The following is a 20427-nucleotide window of genomic DNA, read 5'->3' as shown; positions in this document are numbered from 1 at the left end:
GATCAGCAAATAACTTACAGAAAGGAAAGATGAGAACTAAACAAAGCAGTTGAACTGCTTTGTGCTGTGAGTTTATGGAACCCAGACTGGAATTAAGAGGAAGCATGGGTCACTGTGGCCACATTCAGCTACTGGTGAAAGTTGGAAAGCAAAAAACTTACCTTGCTCGCCCATCATCAGGTGTGAAAGGCCTTTGAGAAACAGAAAGGAAGGAAGAGAGAAAGAGTAAATACAGTAGAAAAGAAGAAAAGTAAATATAGGAAAACTCATTTATATAGTGCAATAATACTGGAGACCACCACATATGCATACATGGTCAAGATGGTATGTATGCAAATGCACGCATACAATATATACACACGAATGCATGCCCACACACCACAACTTCCCATATTAAAAGGGGAAGCTTGGGCTGCAGATAGAGAAAGATATGAACTGCTTTCCATTGATGTCAGCAAGGAAAACCATACTGAAGTTAATGAAGCAAGTACAGCCATAGTTAGATGTGTGTGTCAAACATATATCTTATAAAGACAAGCAATTGGACACCCTGATATAAAGGTTTGGCAGGCAATCACCCACATTACATCAAATATACCTTAATGGATAATCTGCCAAAAGCCTAATCTATATTCTTGATTAAGGACTTACTACCCACAGCTCACCTCTTAAAAAATCACTCCATTTGTATAACTTATCTGTTCATATTCAGTAGTACTAGCCCATTTCAAGTTTTGCCTACAGACAGATGCTTTTTCTATTGCTCTCACACACAGACAAACACACTCATGCAAACCTACATCCATGTCAACTGCAGAGCTTCTTAAACCAACCAGAATGCATATGGTCAGTATTTAGATTTGAGTATGTCAACTTTATCCTACAGACTTTTCAATCAACAGTAATATTGGGGTTTAGTTATTTTTTTTCATCTTTTTCCATTCCTTCGCCCTTAGAAATCTAAAATCCAGATCATCCTAAGTAAATATTCATCCAAAAAGACTCTCCAGTAGAGATGATTAATCTTTATACTCTGTGTATGTATGTGGGAGATGCATAGACACACACAGGCAAAAGAATATTTAATGTCAAGATTATTGAAGATTTGGGGGAAGGGGAAATAATCAGAAACTACAGGTTTAGCAATCACAGACACCCATAAATGCATAAGATTTGTTTTGATTACAACATGTCCACGGATTCTATTAAAATGTATTTTAATAAATGGCCATTGAAGCATTGAATACTGTGTTTTTGCTTCATTTGTGGGTATTGGAGCACAGATCAGTTTATAGATGAAACTGCCACAGATGCAAAAACAGAAATCATGCACTGGTTTAGTTCTGATGAATCCAGTGAAATCAATTCAGATCTTGGGATATGCTAAGCTGTAATAATACAGAAGTCATATGTTTCAAAGAAATACTCTAAAGCATTGATAAAGCAGTATGTCATGTTTAGTTTTATAAAAAATATATTTGATCATAGTTTTATAGTAGAATACTTACTTCCAGAACATGCCAGTTTCAATCCCTGTCATCTCCAGTACCGCTGAGAATGGTTTCTGTTTGAAACCCTAGAGAGCTTCCCCCAATGAACTCTCAGCAATAGCCAGCAGTCTGAGAGTAGACCTCAGCTTCTATGCTGTTAATCATTGCTATTTAGATTCTGTTAGGAGACTCTTAATGGTCTCCTCTTCAAGGGACCACTAAAATCTACAATGGTACTGAAAGATCCCATGTGCCTAAAAAAAAATCATTATACCTAGGATTCTGTATTTTACAAAAAATTATTAGGAAGGGAGGAGAGGAGGAGCAGAAATACAGTAGTATATCTAAAAAAGGCTTTTCATTTCTCAGCGTATCTCCCATTCTTAGGACATTACCAAAGCCAGGGGGTCTACATTAGCTCATCTATGACTGAAGTTGTCCTGTTAAGCAACCTTCTGATAACATCAGTCATGTTCCTCATGCACTCTGTATTTGGATATCTCATACTAACCACCTCATCAGACAGCTGGCAGCAGAAGGAGGTGGCGGTCTGCTTCCCTGCGAGGCATGGGGCATCTGGTGCCTTATGCCTTGCATTGCCTGCATCGCCCACATTGCCGGGCGGCGGGATCACATAGGGGGAAGCGTGGAGCATCCTGGTTCCTCCCTTCTGCACCCACAAAGCTGGCACAACATTGTTTGATGGGAGCCGACTGGCTCCGTGGGTGACCAGAGCTAGGTTGCAGTTTGCCGCCAAATCTAGCCCCATATAATGAGGTCTTAAGAGTGCATTACATAAAGAGCTAATAAATGTGTGCCATTAACAGAACCAATACGCCTAAAAGTATATTTCACAGCATTGGCTTTATCTTATACTTTTTGTAATACAGTCAATTGGTGGGGCCGGTTGACTTCACTGGCCCCAGTCACAGGATAGGGCAGAGTTGCAGGCTATTTAAGGCTGCTCCCCCACTGCTCTCCTGTAACAGCTTCATAGAATTTTTCAGTTTTTCTAGATCAGATATGGCATTCATATAACCATATACTATCTGCAAAAAAAATCAGAAATGTTGCCAGTATATATATTAGTAGCACAGGACGGGGTGGGTGGGTGAAGCAGCCTTAAGTAGCCTGCAGCTCCATCTCATCATGTGATTGAAGCCAACCGGCCCCATCAATTCAGGCCTCATTCATGCTGGTCTTCAAATCAGCCCCCCCCCCCCATGCCTTAGGCTTTGCCTGCCAGTAGATCAACAAAGAAGTGTTTCCCAGCTCCATAAAACAATTATGCCTTGGGCTATTTAGCACTTTTTTCCAGCAAGAAAATAAAAGAGCTTCAAGATAGTTGAAGACAGCCTCACACTTCCCTTAGTTCTTAGTTTGATGGTAGTGGGAGTGTTCTTTCCAAACAAGTAACTGTAAAGGGACATGCTTTTAAAGGTATTTTCTGAACTTTGTCCATGCATGTGCAGTAATCCTTAACTCAGAGCATCATTGTACACTGTGAATGGTAACAACAAAATAGTAGCAAGAATTTAGTGGTTCATTTGTGGTCCTCAATTAGTAGTTAATGCCCTAACCACTTTATTTTACTTTGTGTATTGATTCATAATGCAGACACAATGCTCTATACAGTGCTGATTCAATGATTTCCCAAGCGCCATCTTTGGGGAATGGGGATATGAGGAGGATAGACACCTCCAAAAATTCACAGCTTTAGGCACAGCATAATTGCCTCTTATTTAAATATTAAAAGGCTCATTTTGATAGCAATGAATCTCAAAGTACCATATACAAGAGTTAAAGTTGTCTCTTCTTTTTTCAAAAAAATTGTACAGTTCCACTTTCCATATGAAAGTAAAGAATTAAGTGTCCCTAATTGCACAAAATGCTTAAGGGCCAACCTTTGGATCTGCATGAAGCTGGAAGGACATTTGGAAAAGTAGCTTCAGAGCACAATTACATGAAAGAGCAATGTAATTAAACAGTGACCCTCATGTTGGAGGAGTTATTAGGGGGCACTTTGGGGAGGGGGAGGCACAATGGAAACCTTGGAACTATAGCCTTTTTGTCATCCCTAATTATGCTCAGGCTCTTAGCATTCTTAGTAGGAAAATTAAAGTCACTAAACATAAAGGAATAGAAGTGTTTTTTAAAAAAATTAAAAAAAACAGCTTAAAATGACAAGTTATTGAGGCCATGAAGGATGATAGGGTCTTTTTGTTCTTCTTAATTATAGCCTGTCCTGTTGCACTCAGTCAATGCTACGTTGGGTGGAGTGTTTTTATGTATCAGCTCTAAGAAAAAGACTATGTCAGCATGATGGAAGAAAAAGGGATCCATTTCTGCCTGGAAACTAATGTTTCTACCTTCGGAAAGCAGAAGAGGGCAAAACAGAGCACCTTGCTAACAAGCACAATAGGAAATGGACCTTATTCCTCAGAGCACAGCCACTTGGTATTTATTCAGCAAGGAGACATATTTCCATTGAAAATTGGGGGGTGGGTTAAATTCCGAATTACCTGTGTGGAAAGCTGAGACTAAAACCTGATATTCTAAAAACCAGATGTTCAAATAACTAAGCCAAGTCTCTAAATTTACAGAGGTACTAAAGAAAGGAAAGAAGAAACATCTCACACCTCATAGAGTTTCATTAAAGGATAACGGTGGGGGAATAAAATCATAGAATCATAGTTGGAAGAGACCTTGTGGGCCAACCAATCCAACCCCCTGCCAAGAAGCAGGAAATAATGAGAAAGGTGTTCTCAAAAGATTTGGACTTTTCTTGGGCATATCAGAATTATACAGATGAGATGAGTTCCTAGCACACATTGTACCCATCTTTATCCCAAGGCAAAAATGTAATAAACAATTTTGTTTGATTCCAAGATTGCATATTTAGTAAAGGGATCCTTTGGAGCCCAAACAATGAGGTCAGCTATAAACTATCGGCCATTATACATACAGCACACAACAGTGGTGCTATTCTGTCTTTCCTTTCCCCTATGAGATGCTTTTAAGATGGACATGCCTCCATCAATGTAAGAGGGAAAGAGATTTCAAGTATCCAAATATGGGCTAAACAAAACCGTATTTATGCCTTCATGGAGGGATGCAAGAGATATGCCTACCAGAATAATTCAAATAGAAGTTGGGTAGTTGTAATTTTTTTGGGCTGTATGGCCATGTTCCATAAGCATTCTCTCCTGATGTTTCACCTGCATCTATGGCAGGCATCTTCACAACCTCTGAGGGTGCCTGCCATAGATGCAGGTGAAACGTCACAAGAGAATGCTTCTGGACCAGGGCCATACAGCCCAAAAAAACTTACAACAACCCAGCTTCTATTTGATTCCGGCCATGAATGCCTTTGACAATACATCAAATAGAAGTTCTTATGAACTGAAATGGAATAAATAGTATAATGACTAGATTGGCTAGACACATGTCAGTGAAAAGCCTTTATATAAGTAGAGAAAGTATGAGAAAGTTCATTGTACCAGATTTCAATAATTCAATGGTTTAATACCACTTGCCTTTAAAACCAAACAGTTTATATGACTGACCCTTAAGAAAACCACAGGAGATCACTATTATATTAAGTCATGCTTTGACTAGCTGATACCAGATGTGGTCACATACTTCTAAAGTGCTGGGTCATGTTATCTTAGAATATGAGGTTGCTTCATCAGGAGGCAGGCAAGAACAATGGAACTTTAAGGTAGAGTTCACACTTCCTGGAGAAACTATGAAAAACATTCTCATAATGCTTTCAGTTTGCCAAAATAATTTCATTCTCTTCCATGTGGGAGGTGAGAAAAAGGAGTATCTCTTGAACTATTGAGCATGTCTATGTGTAATTAGTAATAGTAATTGAACCATCAGAGGAGACCTCCTCTGCTCAGCATGTGCTATGTGAGTAGACACAAGTTATCACTGCAAAGTAAAAGACTATTTTAGGGGGACCATAAGAGGACCATAAGAGCTTAGAAATAAATAGACAAGAATAAATATCTAGTACTGTGGTATAGGACTTTATCATATGATGGAGGAAAACCACTGGGAGAAAGTATGCTATTACCAGGGTGATTAACCCATCCCATCTCCATTGACTGGCAAAACCCATCAATAGCTGCCAATCCTGCAACATTATGGACACCTACCTGGTGCAATTGGGCAGTTCTGCTTCTGTGCTGACATGCTGACTCTGAAGTGAAACCAGGGGCACTTTCTTCTCCTCTCCCCTTCTCCCTCACATGAATTATTTTTATGATGATTATTATTATTATTATATTGGTGCAGTATTTTAGATTGACCACTGGTGTAACTGTATAATTGCTTTAACAATGTATTATTATCAGTTATGAAGGAGCAGAAGTGTGGGAAGGCAGGGTTACATTGTTATGCGTAAATATGATCGTGGGGCTATGGATCAGCAAATCAGCACTATTAAAGAAAACTAAATAATATACAATGCGAAATTGGTGAAGTAACATGTTTAAATTTATAGTTTAGGTCAAAAGATTCCAATATACAAACTTTAAGGGGGTGAATCAGAAATGTGCTTTTTAAAAAGGGAACAGAAAAGGAATCTGCATGGTGGAAGGATGCCAAAGTAATAACTCCCTCATACATGCAGCCCCTGGATTTCTGAAATATTATTTCTAACCTATTTTAAGGACACAGCGGTAAGTGAATTTGCATGTTGTCTATCTGCTCTTTTTATAAAGAAAACTATATTTTAATAACTTTGTATCTACTAGTTTAATATTCTGTAAGCTGCCTCAAGTCCTAATTTGAAATAAAGATAGGATAAATGTATCTGATTTTGTATGGTCGAAGACTTTCATAGCCGGAATCACTGAGCTGTTGTAGGTTTTCCAGCTGTATGGCCATGTTCTAGAAGCATTCTCTCCTGACGTTTTGTCTTCATCTATGCCTGCCATAGATGCAGGTGAAACGTCAGGAGAGAATGCTTCTAGAACATGGCCATGCAGCCCAAAAAACCTACAACAGCCCATATCTGATTTTAAATGTTGCAATGCTCAGAACAATTTAAGCTCAGAAAGCTAGATGAATACATGAATCCAAGCATTCACCTGATGGTGACATGAATGAATGAGAGGTTATTCTTATGTGCTTGGCAAAGACTCTAAATCAGAGATGATTTAAGGGTACTTGGTGAACTCTATTAAGCAGAAGTACTGTGCAACTTTCATCCATTTGCGAAACATTAATAAAGTCATCCCAATTAATTCCCTTGAAACATTACACAGCAAACATGTGCCAAGTTATGTATAACTTGTTCACAGCTGTTATCCTCTGCTATGAGCAGGTGAGTTCCAGTGCTTTGAAGGCCAATTTGGACCTGGTGATGACAGCTCTTCAGTTCCTATGAAGTAGGACACAGCATGTTGGCACCACTAAACTGGCAAATATTACCATGAGACTACAAGCAGTAGGAAAGTATCTATCCTAAGGAAAATGTGGTAGAAAGGATTGCTGGAAAATCGTAGGCCCAAAGCAAATGAAAGGCCCTCCCTCCATCCCAAGTGCCACTGCTCTGGCTGAGGAGGGAGAGATGTAGAGGCATCATGCTTAGGTCCAGAAGAACATGAAAGGCCCTCCCTCTATTCCAACTGCCACTACCATGAAGAAGAGGCAGTTTCTGCTTAATTTAATCCCCTCCTACACAACCATTCCCTTTCCTTGTTTGTCGTATCTTCAGATTGTAAGCCTGAAGGCAGGGAACAGTTTTTCTTCTTATATTTATTGTAAAATAGCATATACAGCCCTCCACATTTGTGGTTTTTATTTTTATTTTTTCAGATTTCATTGTTCATGAATTTGATTAAAATGATCTTTGTAAGAATCTTTAGATCCTCCACTGTGATTCTAAGGTTAGATTCTATGGTGAAAAGATAAACAAGTGTCACTAGACTGAGATCTAAAACATGCCTGTGTATGGAAATTGAAGCAAAGAAGATGTTCAGTTGCTCTTTGAAAGGAAGAGGAACAACAGAACACACATTTTTACCCCTGAGCTCCCTGAAAATAAGAAAGCAAAAATGAAAAATGTGATGGCTAGCATAAAAATTATTAATTATTTCAAGTGAATGCCCATAGAAAGGCAATTTATTGGAATCACAGCAGCTGTGGGAATTTTTAATCAAGTTCTGATATAAAGTGACAACTATTTTCTAGATTTAAAAAATATCAAAAATATGTTTGGAAAATCAATGATTTATGTAGCCTCTTTATGACTAACACATTTATCATTATATAGATTTCTAGGAACTAATGTCTACTTCACTGGGTGCAGCATGCCTCAGTACAAAGATGAGATGGATGTCATGATTGATAGGAACTCTCTTTTGGGCCAAGAAGACATGTAATTTCAAACTATTCCTATTATCTGAACTAGTCTCATGAGCATCTACTCCCTTTTTCATGGCCATAAAGCACAAACCTGTGAGTTAAAGAGCAGACATAAAAAGAGGCTGAACAGATGAGAAAGTGGAAGATAAACCAACAATCCTGACTTAATTGATTTAGGGAGGATGGAAGTCGTGTGTTTACACATAATGATTTAAGAGCATATTATTTCAAATATGAAAAGATTGAATGCTTGTAAGCACTTTATTTCTAACCTGTGGCATAAAGGAATATGTGAAGACAATGCAGAAAGAGATTAAAGTATGTGATATTCTTAGAGACCAACTAGCCATTATGTAGAATGTGTAATCATGCATCTTTTATTAGAGACAGAGCTTGGAAAACTCTGGCCGTGCTCAGTTGGAGCTACTGCAAACTGTATTCTGAAAATGCAACTTTTCTTAGTTCTGATCATACCCAGATGTAAGACCAGCTGATAGTGTCTCCCCCTCTAACTACCAGTGAAGCCATCAGAGTCAGAGAAAGCATCCCTATTAATCTTCCCTTTCATTGTGCATAGTGCTAAATATTGAGTAATTCCCCCCTCTATCCCCCCACATCCCTTTGGGTTGCACCTTTTAGATTGCAACTTTGAGAGAGAGGGTGTTGATTATTTTATTCTTGATACTTCTAACTTGAACGGAAAAGTAAAAAAATAGCAGTGACAGAAAGTCAGGCAGATGGTCCCCTCCCCCCATGAAAACCAACCTGGAAGTGCTTGTCAAAACCTTGAGTCTTGCCATGTTTGTTTGAGGTATATTATATTGTATTTGTGTTCTCATGAGAGAATGGTACAGGGGCAGGACTAGGCCAATGAAGAGGTACTGAATATCACACCTCAATAAATGGAGTTAATGCCTGCATATTATTTGAATTCTTCTGTCTATAGCAAGTATCCTCAAACGGTCCCCCCTCCCCCCCCCCCCGCTGTTTGGGCCTCCAACTCCCAGATTTGTTCAATTGTCAGGAATTCTGAGAGTTGAAAGTCCAAACAGCTGGAGGGCTGCAGTTCAAGGATGCCTGGTCTATAGATATATGTTACAGGTAATACGAATCAGGTCTAACAACATATGTAGTATAATTTGCTTCTTAGTTATGTTAAATAAAGTTTTATTAACTCTTATGAACTTTGTTTACTGAAACTAAGTAAGCTACATCTGACAGTGCTGAATTTTTGAATGAAGAATAGCAGTATCATGGTCCAAAGTATAAGAACTGAAATGGACTCAGAAGAAGATGGGCCACCAAAGCAAGGACATCCATTGGTGTGGATTGCTGCATAGACACTGTCTGCCCATGACAACAAACTTCAATTAAGCATCTCAGGACCTTCTAAATCAGGAAACCAATCAACCTATGGTGGCCAGGCCAAGAACCTTAGTGACTATTCAGAGAACTAGATACCAAAAAATGTGAATTCTTACCCCAGGGACAACACATGCCAATAATTTTACCCACTACTACAGGCATCCTGGCAAGAGATAATGGATTGAATGTCTCAATCCAAACAAGGTGGGTACTTCTTAAAAGATCTGCATTTTACAACACAGGGAAGCACTACAGGACTCAGCAGCCAGTCTTTAGAACTGCTCAATGCTTCCTGGGATCTGTCCGAGGTTCTGAAGCAGCTGTGACTGCTCTTGCTCTTTTATCCTGTTACTGTCCTGTTTCTGCCTTGCTTTGCCAATCCAGATCACTGCCTACCCTACTTCATCTACCCAACAACTAAGCAGATAGTCAGTGCTTAACCCTTTCCTTGCCAGCCAGTTTTCTGACTTTGAAGTATGCAGAGATACTTCAATAGCTGGAAGGACACATTTTTAATAATTACAATGATCTGTAAGGAAATAGTCAAGCACTCTCTGTTGACCAGTTCTTGCTCAACACTATAAGCTCACAAAGTTATTTTCCATTTAAGTTAAAGCATACATTAACCACATCTGCACAAAGCATTTAGTTTGAGAACCCCAGTTTCCTGCAACAACTACATGGGAAAGGTACCAATGACATAGGAAAGATCCGATAAGCAGGGTACAAACTCATAATCAAAGTAATGATTTCAGAGGCAGACAACCAGGACCTTGAATGTACTGATTTTGTCAAACCAGCATGCCCAGAAATAAAAACTAGCCAGCAGAATTGAAGATACTGAATTGCGAAATTGGAAGTTGAGTCATTATATGGATGAATATTTTCTTGGGAGAGAGGAAACTTTAAAAATATTGTGAAGAGCAAAAGTGAATAGAATCTTTATCCACATTCATTCATACCTTTTTGTAAACAGCTCAAAATATACCTCTAAAGATCATTTCTGAACCCTAATAAGTTTTTTCAACATAAAAAGGAATACTGAGCACTTTCAGAAAATTCTCATTAAGTATTAGCTGAAACCAAATTCCTTGGATGACTGCAGATTCACACTACTGTGGACAAAGCATACTAGTTGCTCACTGTTGAGTAATATCTGACTTGCAATAGGTTAAAAATGGCAATGCCAAAAACTCTTTTAATTCTCATTATTCTTTATCTGTAGTTCAGTTAGGGTAGCAAAGTACTTTGCAATTTTATTGACCTATTAATGAATTTAGTTTTAGATTACTTGGTATATTGGAACTGATATTTCAAAGCAGCATATATAAAAAGAACCAGCATAGTAATTAAAATACAAATATTAATTTCTACATGTAAAACATTTATCCCATGAATCTTGACAGAACACACTATGATGCACTGGTACAGCTCAGAATGGAATAGAAAATCTTTCTGAGTGTGTAATCAAAATAGTTTTTTTCCTAGAGTTGTTCTAGAACCTGAAGTTCTTATGGTCACCTTTGTCCTCAAAAAAGCAACTCTTCACTCTACACACAACACTCACCTGGAACATGTCTGGCATCTGATGAAGCAATTTCATAGGAAGCAAGAAAGGGGGTGGGAACGGGAAAAAGAGAGAAAAAGAGAGAGTATATTAGACACACCCATGCACACACACAAGCAGCTTAGCTTCTTTGCATGGAAATCAATTTCATGCAAAACTGAAAGTTTCCTTTGAAAGTCACCCATCTACAACCATTAGCCCACCCATGCAAGGGAAAAGGGTTTGGCTTCCCCCTCCACTGTGCATGTAGGAATAAATCAGATCTTGTATCTGTCTGGAGAGAAAGAGAAATTCCGGAATCAGATAGATCCAACTCAGGCCAACTCCTGAAAGAATATTTGTTAGAATATTCCATATCATTTTATTTCACACTCAGTTTCAAGTCAAGAAAAAACACATTGTAGAGCAGCAGAATAGTTTCACACACATATATTCAAATAAATTCTAGTTCTATTGAGAAAAGAGAGGAGTTGGTTTCAGTTTCTAAGAGGGTTCACATGAAGGTATGACCATTTGCTGGGCTCCCAAGTTCTGTCTCCAAAGGGGTAAGAAAAAGAATTAGTCCATTTCAAGCCCACTGTTCCTTATGACCATCCTTTATTGCAGACAGTGAGGATTTTTTGTTGTCATATTACAGTGGCAGAACACATGCTTCATACACAGAGGACCTCTTGTTCAGTCTATATCATCCCCACTGAAAAGAATATCAAATCACAGAGCTGTTATGGGGGACAGTAGTTCTTTCTTAAATTTAAGGAATCTGTATTCTATGTATTTATATAAGTTCCCATCACACTAACAACCACTAGACTATAAATACCAATTACAGTAAATGCTAAATGCAAAAATAATTAAAAGACGATATTCAAACAAAAATTGAATCAAAATACAATTCTCATAAACACCAGTAAACATAATTATGGCAAGTAGTTTAGAGAATGATCTTATGGCTGTTCAGTTGTCACCCTTTTTGCCTGGGAGCCCCTGGTGGTGCAATGGGTTAAACCCTTGTTCTGGCAGGACTACTGACCAAAAGGTCAGAGGTTCAAATCCGGAGAGCAGGGTGAGCTCCCATCTGTCAGCTCCAGCTTCCCATGTGGGAACATGAGATAAGCCTCCCACAAAATGGTAAAACAATTGGGCGTCCCATGGGCAACGTCCTTGCAGATGGCCAATTCTCTCACACCAGAAGTGACTTGCAGTTTCTCAAGTTGCTCCTGACACAGAAAGAAAGCCTTTTTTCCTCAAGATGTGGGATAATCTTTTTAGGTTGCTGTGATTGTTATGTTTTCAACCTCATAGCTGGTTATATAAACAATGACAAACCCTAAAGATATGTTTTAAAAAATGGGGCTTTATTTTTGAGAGAATAAAACCCAGCCTTGCATATTATGAGTTGTGAAGTTGTGGCTGTCCCGATGTTGTAGGCTTCCAACTCGTAAGAGCCCTACACAGTATGGCTGTGTCAGAAATTATGGTGTCAGAAATTATGGTAATTTTGCAGGTCTACCTATGCTACATTTAACTGTAACTCATGAAAGCAATAGCTACACATTGACCTAGTTATCTTGCACAGACACTCTTCCCTATATGTGGACTTCTAGATGACATCCATCTCATAATAGACCATAGAATCTACTAAAACCTCAATTAAAATAATGGATCTAAACATACATGGAGGATATTCCAGAACCATTTATTCATTCGTTCATTCATTTGTTTAGTATCCTGCCTTTCTCTCAACACTGGAACCACCTTGGCATCAAACATTTTAAAAGCACAATATGTTTATTTAAAGTTCAAAATCATTTAAACTAAATTTACATTTTTAAAAAACACAAATAAAAAGTTAAAACCACATTAAAACTAGTTCAAAACAGCATTAAAAGAACCTTAAAACAATAAAATAATAAAATACACTATACCACATCCTCATTAAAAGTTTTAGCCACTGTATACATGAAAAACCAAAAGCTTCCATAAATACAAATTTAAAATTTAAAAGAGCAGATACGCTTGGGGAAAACAGCAGAATGAAAGTCTAGAAAAACAAGATGATACAACTGTCATTGATACATATACAATTGAGTGTAGACTACAAATAGAAAGTAAGAAGTAAGCAACGAAGAAGCCACAATGAATTCAAATAAACAGCTAAGTCCACAAATACACAATAGAATGAAGATCAATTGTGACCCTTATTTAGTATGAATGTCAAAACAACAGAGGAGATGAAAACTTAGGATTTCACGTCACCATATATTTTAGTGATATTGACGAAAATGGTGAACACCATTTCACCAACCAGTGGTATATCAAGCAGTTGGGAGCAGGACAGTTTTATTTCTGTCATTTTGTCATATTTTGATAGATGTTCAAGGGGAATGGCCTAGAGGAAAATGGGAGTTTCCAAGATGGAACTCGTAATTGTCTTTCTTAGAAGTAGGAAAAGTGGTACTCTCATTGATACACACACATACAAACATGGACAGGGAGAAATTGATTCTTTCTGTAGTCTGGCCCTGGCAGGTCCAGTAGTGGTAAGGCTAATGTATGCATAAAACATAGTTAAGATCATCAGTGCACAGCTGGACTTCCACATTGCAGCTTTGACATTTGTGGATTTGATTATTCACTGATTTGATTAATATGGTCCTCTTGGATTCTCAAGGTACTACGGTGCAATCTTTGTAGTGAACTTGAAATAAGTTGACAATGGAGAACATAGAGATTCCTAGAAAGATGTTTTCTTGGACCAAAAAAAAGTTTATTTATGGGTTTTTTTTTAAAAAAATCAGGAGCCTGGCAACTTCTTTAATACTGAGCAATATTGTTTCTGAAACAACAGAAGTTTTACTTACAGTATGTAGTCATAACATGTTAGGAAGAAATCCAGACTATTTGCAATGTTAGGTTCTGTGTTTCTACCAATTCTGGGATATATCTGCAAATGCCACATGTAGAGACAAGTTTAAATGAGGTCTTTGTTTAAATGGGTCTTATTGTCTTCCTCACATATTTGTGTTATCTTGGTCTTGGATCCTGTTCTAATGGGCTTGAATCCTGTTCTAAACACACTTACATGTGATGTATACAAGAAGGATTTAGGTAAGCTGTTCTCTTTTTCTTTGCATAACAATAAATCTACCTCCTTTGAAATACTGTGTGAGCTGGTTATTCCCAATAGACTTAATCTATCAGAAAAACTGTATCTGGGATGGTTTCATGTGCTATAGTGCCTTCCTGCCCCGTAAAGCCTTGTGAAATAGAGGCACCAAGCATCTTGCAGGTTGTTTCTAATGAAAAATAGTAATGTTACCAGTCTGAAAAGAGGAAAGAACAAAGGTTTAGAGTAGTGGTTCTCAACCTTTGGTCTGTGGACCACTAGTGGTCCCCAAGAACTAAAATATTGTCTGTGGCCTCACCATTACTACCCCATTGCAACAAGAGTGACTGGTCTCGCAAAACCCTCTTATAGTGCTGAGGCAATGGGGATGTCAGGAGGGGAGAGGCTGACTATCCACGAAAGGTGCAACAAGCCTCCTCATCATCATCACCATCATTTAATTACTTATTAATTGCCCTCCATCCAAGATGCTCTAGGCGATTTACAAGCTGATTGCTGCCTGTCCTCCTCCTCCCCCCCCCCCCCCCCCCATTTAGCACCTGGAAGGAGAGGAGCCTTGGTGTCTTCATTTTTAAGCCTGTTCCTGGGGTTATTTGAGGTGCTGATTCAGAAAATTGCATTGAACACATCAGCTCTAGATTATTAAATGTGGTTTTCTGTGGGTGAGCAGATGGCAACTACTGGATGGCATATGTTCTGTATCAGAAACTGGGGCTGATGTGGTCTACCCAATGCAATTTTCTGAATCAGCATCCCAATAACCAAAACGAATCTAAAGTTGACCAAAAACTGATTCATAATCGTTTTGGTACTAATGTTGGAGAGTGGTTCCTGGTCAAAGTGGTCCTTGGTCAAGTGGTCCCTGGTCAAAAAAACCAGTTGGGAACCAATGGTTTAGAGGATGAACTGGGCCTTTGGTACATTTATTTAATCCAAAAAGGAGCAAGCATTATTCTGATCGCAGTGGGAGCACCACCAGTGTTCAACAGTAGGTTCTGGTGACACAGCAAGAGTCTAAAAAAGCAGCTTGAGAAGACCACACAAACATCTCATTCCACTATGAGTTAAAAGGAAGGATGCGTATGAATTGAAAATGTTTGCTAGTACTTTTAAGAAGGAAAACAAATTAAATAAGTAAACAGCTTGCAATATGTGACTAATTAACTTTTTGGACTACTGCTCATTAAACTTTAGTTAAACAAACATACTATAGTGCTGAAGTGAAGGGGAATTGCTATACAAACAGACATGCAGGCATGGCTTCTTTAAATGATATTTGCATTTTCTTCTCTTACGGACTTTATATTGTATTAAAGCACCTTTATATTTATGTCTTTATGTTTAGGAAAGGATCTCAGAAATAATTTTTGCCTCAATGAAAAAATACACGCTTCTGACTTTCCCCAGTTAACACATGATTCCTAGAAACAGCATTTTTAGCAAAGAACTGAACAATGAGGATGACCCATAATCCCAGTGAAACAAAAGGAGAGGTGATTCTTCACCAATAAATGGATAAGGTCAAGCACTACTGCCTTGCTCAGTCCATGGGCCTCCTCCGCACTTGAAGCTTTTTGTCTATATAGCCATCCTCCACATTTGCAGTTTCGACAGTTCCAGATTTGATTCACAGATTTGATTTTAAATGTTCTCTCTTGAAATCAGTAAGTCTACTATGATTCTATTATCAACGTCCTCCAGTCATGCTAATGTACTTAGAGATTTCTGGAGAGAACACCTCTCTAGGAATTTCTAGGTCCTCCCATTCAACTCTATGTTCAGCTTCCATCAGAAGTTGACCATAGAGCCATGCTGAAGACCTAGAAATTCTTAGAGAAATGTTGTCTCAGGTAAAAAAAAAAAAAGCAAAATAGAAGTTTTACATTTTTGTGGTAATGCTGTACCCTAACCCCAATAAATATGAAGAACTTCCTTTCGCCTTCCTTTCCTCTGAGAGCTGTTGTTAGCTCCTTCTGCTGGTCATTCAGATGTGACGGATTGCTGGGGGTGGGGGGGACTTTCCTGGAAAAAACACAGTTGGGAGTAGAGATATATAGACCCCTGGTGCTCTTACTCTTTCAGACAAACATATGCCCACAGACTTTTCCCAGCATCCACAATTTGAAGAAAAAAGGTGAGGGGATGGGAGAAGTGACATTCTTCCTCTCCTTCCCATTTCTCCATCTTAAATCATTGTCTCCTGAAACATCTTCTCCTTAAAAACAACATGGCAGCCCTCTTAATATAATCCATAACAAAGAAAAACGCTTAATGGTATGTGTAGATGTAAATACTAAAAACTCTAACTGTTGTATGCAGAGTTGCAAAATGCAAATAAATGTATTCAGAAGGAGGGCATAGGTTTCTACTATAATAAAAAATAGAAAATACCTGTGACTTAGCCATTATGAAAAGGCCTATGAAATCTAGAATGTAGTATACATCCCACTTTCTTCTAAAAACTAGGTGATCACAGGCCTTTATTTGAGACATAGGTTTCCCTTCCTCTAAGGCTGAAACTCTTTAGTAACAACAAGGTAAGTCTTTTGACAAAAGAGAATTTCCTTTGTCCTAAACAGAAGGACCCATTTACACAGGCTTTGTAGAGTGCTATGCCATAAGCCAAGGCTGTTTGCTTTTGGCCTTTGATGCTAATAGCTGCACTAAAAAGGGATCAGCAAGGTGACTGCCTTTGTCAGGTGCAATGCTAACCACCTGGGTAGGGCAGAACAGGAAACAAGGAAGATCAAGAGAGATGAAAAGAAACAGATGATGCTGTAAGCTTACATCATGGCAATGCCTATACTACAAAATGTCTGGGGCGTTTTATTTTAAATATTTCATTTGAGTTTTTGTCACTGATGAAAGGTGCCGTTCTTGCAAATCCTGGGATTTGGGAGAGAAAAGAAATCAGGGGGAAAGGAGCACAGACTAAGCAGTACTGGGGACAGAAAACCAGTCTTGGACAGTAACCTGTTTGCTATAGATTGAAGCTGAATCCCTCTCCTGCCCATATACACAAACTTGCATTTGAAAAAGATGAACATGCGGTTTTCATTGTATATCTATGTCTCAGCCTTTGGGGCTCCTACGGACACCTGTCTACAGGTAAACAGACAAAGAATCCTCCAGTCCAAGTTTCTGAACAGCTGCGAGATGGGAGCAATCCAGGATGAAAGGGAGCTGTTGACCTAGTATTGAAAAGGTTTCATCTCCGATTACTGGGCCACTTGATCCTTTTAGCTACACCTACAGTACCTAGATGGGCCTCGGGTTACTTTCTCCCTTTGTGGATTTCAATGGGAAATATTTTCAGTAAGAAGTATGGATCAGGGGAAAGAGCAAGATGAAAGGTTGTGAAACAAAGACGAGAAACTGTTTCATGTAGTATGCCCAGTTGCCCTGTTGTCCCTGCAATGTTTCCTTTTGAGTGAATTATAAAGAGAGATGCTCACTCTTATCCTTCCTCTTTGCTTGGTTGCAATTACTGTATAAACGCATGTAAAAGTTGGCCTTATGTATTAGTTGAGGACAGGTTTTGGAACAAAAATTTAGGATTTTGATGTGCTCAGTGCATAGGACAAGGGTTATTCTGCAGAGCAGGGAAAAGACCAATGCCACCTCAGGGTATCTGTTGCCCCTAGCCACTGCCACCATTTTTAATCAAGGCATCTAAAAAGGCCAGAAGCAGCATTGTGGAATGAAGTAGAATGGGTCAATATTTCTTTTGTGTCCTCCTGGGACAGACTGTGCTCTTGCCTTTCACCACACTACTCAGAAAGATATGGTTCCTTTTTAATAAAAGCTAAGGTACCGTACTAATACTGACCCATGGATAATTCAACTCAGATTTATGAATCTATACAGTAGTTGGGGCTACTACCAAGGGTGAGGCAACATGTTGTGACTATTTTGTGACAAGTATACATGTAAATCACATCTTTCATCTAAAGACATCCCAACATTTTCCATCTACTATTGCTAATGTTATTCAGATGGGTTTTGAGCACTGTCAATGATTATTCATATTTCAAATATTTTCTGGATTTGTGAAAAAAAAAACCACTTTTTGCAAGAAACAGTGTTTTGTACAAAATAAACAATTCTTTTAAAAGTATGGTTTTCCAGAAATTAATTTATGTCATGTGAAATGGGCTGAAAATTGAATCCAATAGTATGCAAAGAAAAGGTTTCAGTCCCCATTTCTATTGAAACTAAAAATAACCAATTCCTTTCCATAAGACTTGGGCTTTGTGGGAAAAATTCCCCTTGATACCAACATGAACGTTTGCCCCTTAATGTCCAAGCTGTGACCTGACAAGGTGGAGCAATTTTCATTTGCACTGTGACCTGAACCAAAGAAAATGTATTTATCCATTTCTCATACTATGTTCAGAGTAAAAAAAAAAAAAAAAACATTTCATACACATCCTAATTTGTCTTAAAAGCCACAGCAACATAGTTTGTAATAAACAAGATGTTTAATTTGGTTCCAAAATCCGTGAAGGATCCATTTTAGGAAACATCTATTGCACCAACAGGAATAACGTAACCAAAAGAGTGTTGTGTGGTTTCCGGGCTGTATGGCCATGTTCTAGCAGCAATTTCTCCTGCCAGTCTCAGATGAAGGTGAACCATCAGGAGAAAATGCTGTTTAAAAAAAGTCATACAGCCTGAAAACCACACAACACTCCAGTGATTCCGTCCATGAAAACCTTCAATGCAACTTAACCAGAATTTGGAAATATAAGTGCTAGGGTTGACTCATTCATATCAATATAAATCCAATAATTAATTGCTGAATGTTCATTGTTTTAGCAAATGTTATAAATTAATACATTGCACATCACTATTATTTGTATAATAGTGATAAGTTGCTTTTTAAATTTAATAAACAAATAAAAGTAAAACTAGAATTACTAAAATCAACCCCAAAGTAGACAGATCCCCCAGCTAGTATTGAATTAAAGTACTATAAACTACTAATCATTATGTAAACCTTCCACATTGTTGTTGTTGAAATGATTAGTGGTATTAAATAAGTATCAACATCTTATCAAATCATTGATAACAAGTTAATATTAAGCAAATTCATTTCAAACTCTGAATCACATGTTTTTCTGTCCATGCCATGGTCCATATTCAAGTGCTCAAGTGCTATAAAAGGAAGAAAGCATACATGTAAATAGAAGTGTGAGCATCAGAGATGCAATTTTGGATTCATGGGATGGAGCACAAAGAAATGGTATACCTATCTCTGTGCACTTGATTCGAACTTGGGAGTCTCATGCTGCATTCAGAAGAGAAGAAAATTATTTTGAGAGATCCAATTACAGATTGCCCGCAAGATGCCTAGTTAGTCCTTAAAACAAATTATTAATACATCTAACCAGGTGAAATGTTTGTTGGATTCTCTGCAGTAATATGTTTTGTCTTTTAATACCACATATTAGGAACATAAGTAGTGAAAAGACATAGGACTCAAAGTAGAGATTATGAAAGACAGCCCTCTAGGGGTTAGACCAGATGCTTAAAGGTACATATCTGGATCCCCCCCCCCCCTTGTTCTTTGCTAAACTTAAAGCAGCTGAGGCAGTCCTAAATCAGACAATAAGAGCAGGAATAAGGGAGAGGCTGTTTTAAAAAGTCTTTGCTCAACTATAAACATTTCCCAAAGCTCCTTCTTCTGCAACATGCTAGTTTAAAAATGTGAATATGATGGTTTTTCAAATAGGGTTTTGTAAAAAGATAAGTACCGTATATTCCGGCATATAAGACGACTGGGCGAATAAGACGACCCCCAACTTTTCCAGTTAAAATATAGAGTTAAGACGACTCCCATGCATAAGACTACACCTGCGTATAAGACGACCCCTGACTTTTGAGAAGATTTTCTTGGGTTAAAAAGTAGTCTTATACGCCAGAATATACTGTAACTTTGAAAAATTGTATTCATTTTATTAGTTACATTTCATACCTCATCATTCCTCTAGGGAACTCAAGGTGATGAATATAGATTTCCTCTTCATTGTTAAACCTTGAAAATGACCAGTTTAGGTAGGTCTGGCTGAAATCAAGCAACGAGCAATGGATTACCCAGTAAGGGCTCTTCCAGACAGGCTCAATACGCAGGACCTATCTCACTTTTATCTGAGGCACCCATATGACGCCTTAGGTAAAAGCAAATTAATCTGGAGAAAACTGGGATTTCCCAGTTTGCTCTGAATTAAACCACCTGGAAAGATATGCTAAGGTTCAGATCTTTCTACATGAAGGCCCTGTGGGGATGGAGTCAATCCCCATAGCCATCCTGGTGTTCTTCAAGCTCCTGGAACCCGAAGGAGCACAAGGGCACCCACCCCCTCCCCTCGAGCCTTCCATTCTCCCCCCAAAAAACTTACTGGAGGGGCCTGGTGGCATGTCAGGAGTACTCTGCAGAAGGTCAGGCCTCTCCGGTAAGTTTTTTTGGAGGAAAATTGGGGGGTGGATGGGGGCTTGAT

The 20427-nt window shown here is 38.4% G+C and overlaps 1 protein-coding gene across 47 annotated transcripts in view; it reads right to left on the bottom strand.

Annotated features, from left to right (window-relative positions):
- Positions 1-20427, bottom strand: part of NRXN3 (neurexin 3) — a 1474105-nt gene that overhangs the window by 1325981 nt on the left and 127697 nt on the right. For 41 of the 47 annotated variants that reach the window (XM_067462930.1, XM_067462932.1, XM_067462927.1 and 38 more), the window contains exons 3-4: positions 10801-10818; positions 162-191 (exon numbers count right to left, since the gene is read on the bottom strand). The exons of the other annotated variants lie outside the window; for them this stretch is intronic. In XM_067462930.1, coding sequence (XP_067319031.1) covers positions 162-191; positions 10801-10818 — 48 coding nt within the window. The remainder of the gene's footprint in view (positions 1-161; positions 192-10800; positions 10819-20427) is intronic. 47 annotated transcript variants of the gene reach the window in all.

This window comes from Anolis sagrei, chromosome 1, assembly GCF_037176765.1.
Source record: "Anolis sagrei isolate rAnoSag1 chromosome 1, rAnoSag1.mat, whole genome shotgun sequence".
Lineage (NCBI taxonomy): Eukaryota > Metazoa > Chordata > Lepidosauria > Squamata > Dactyloidae > Anolis > Anolis sagrei.
This window is presented reverse-complemented; position numbering and strand designations above follow the sequence as displayed.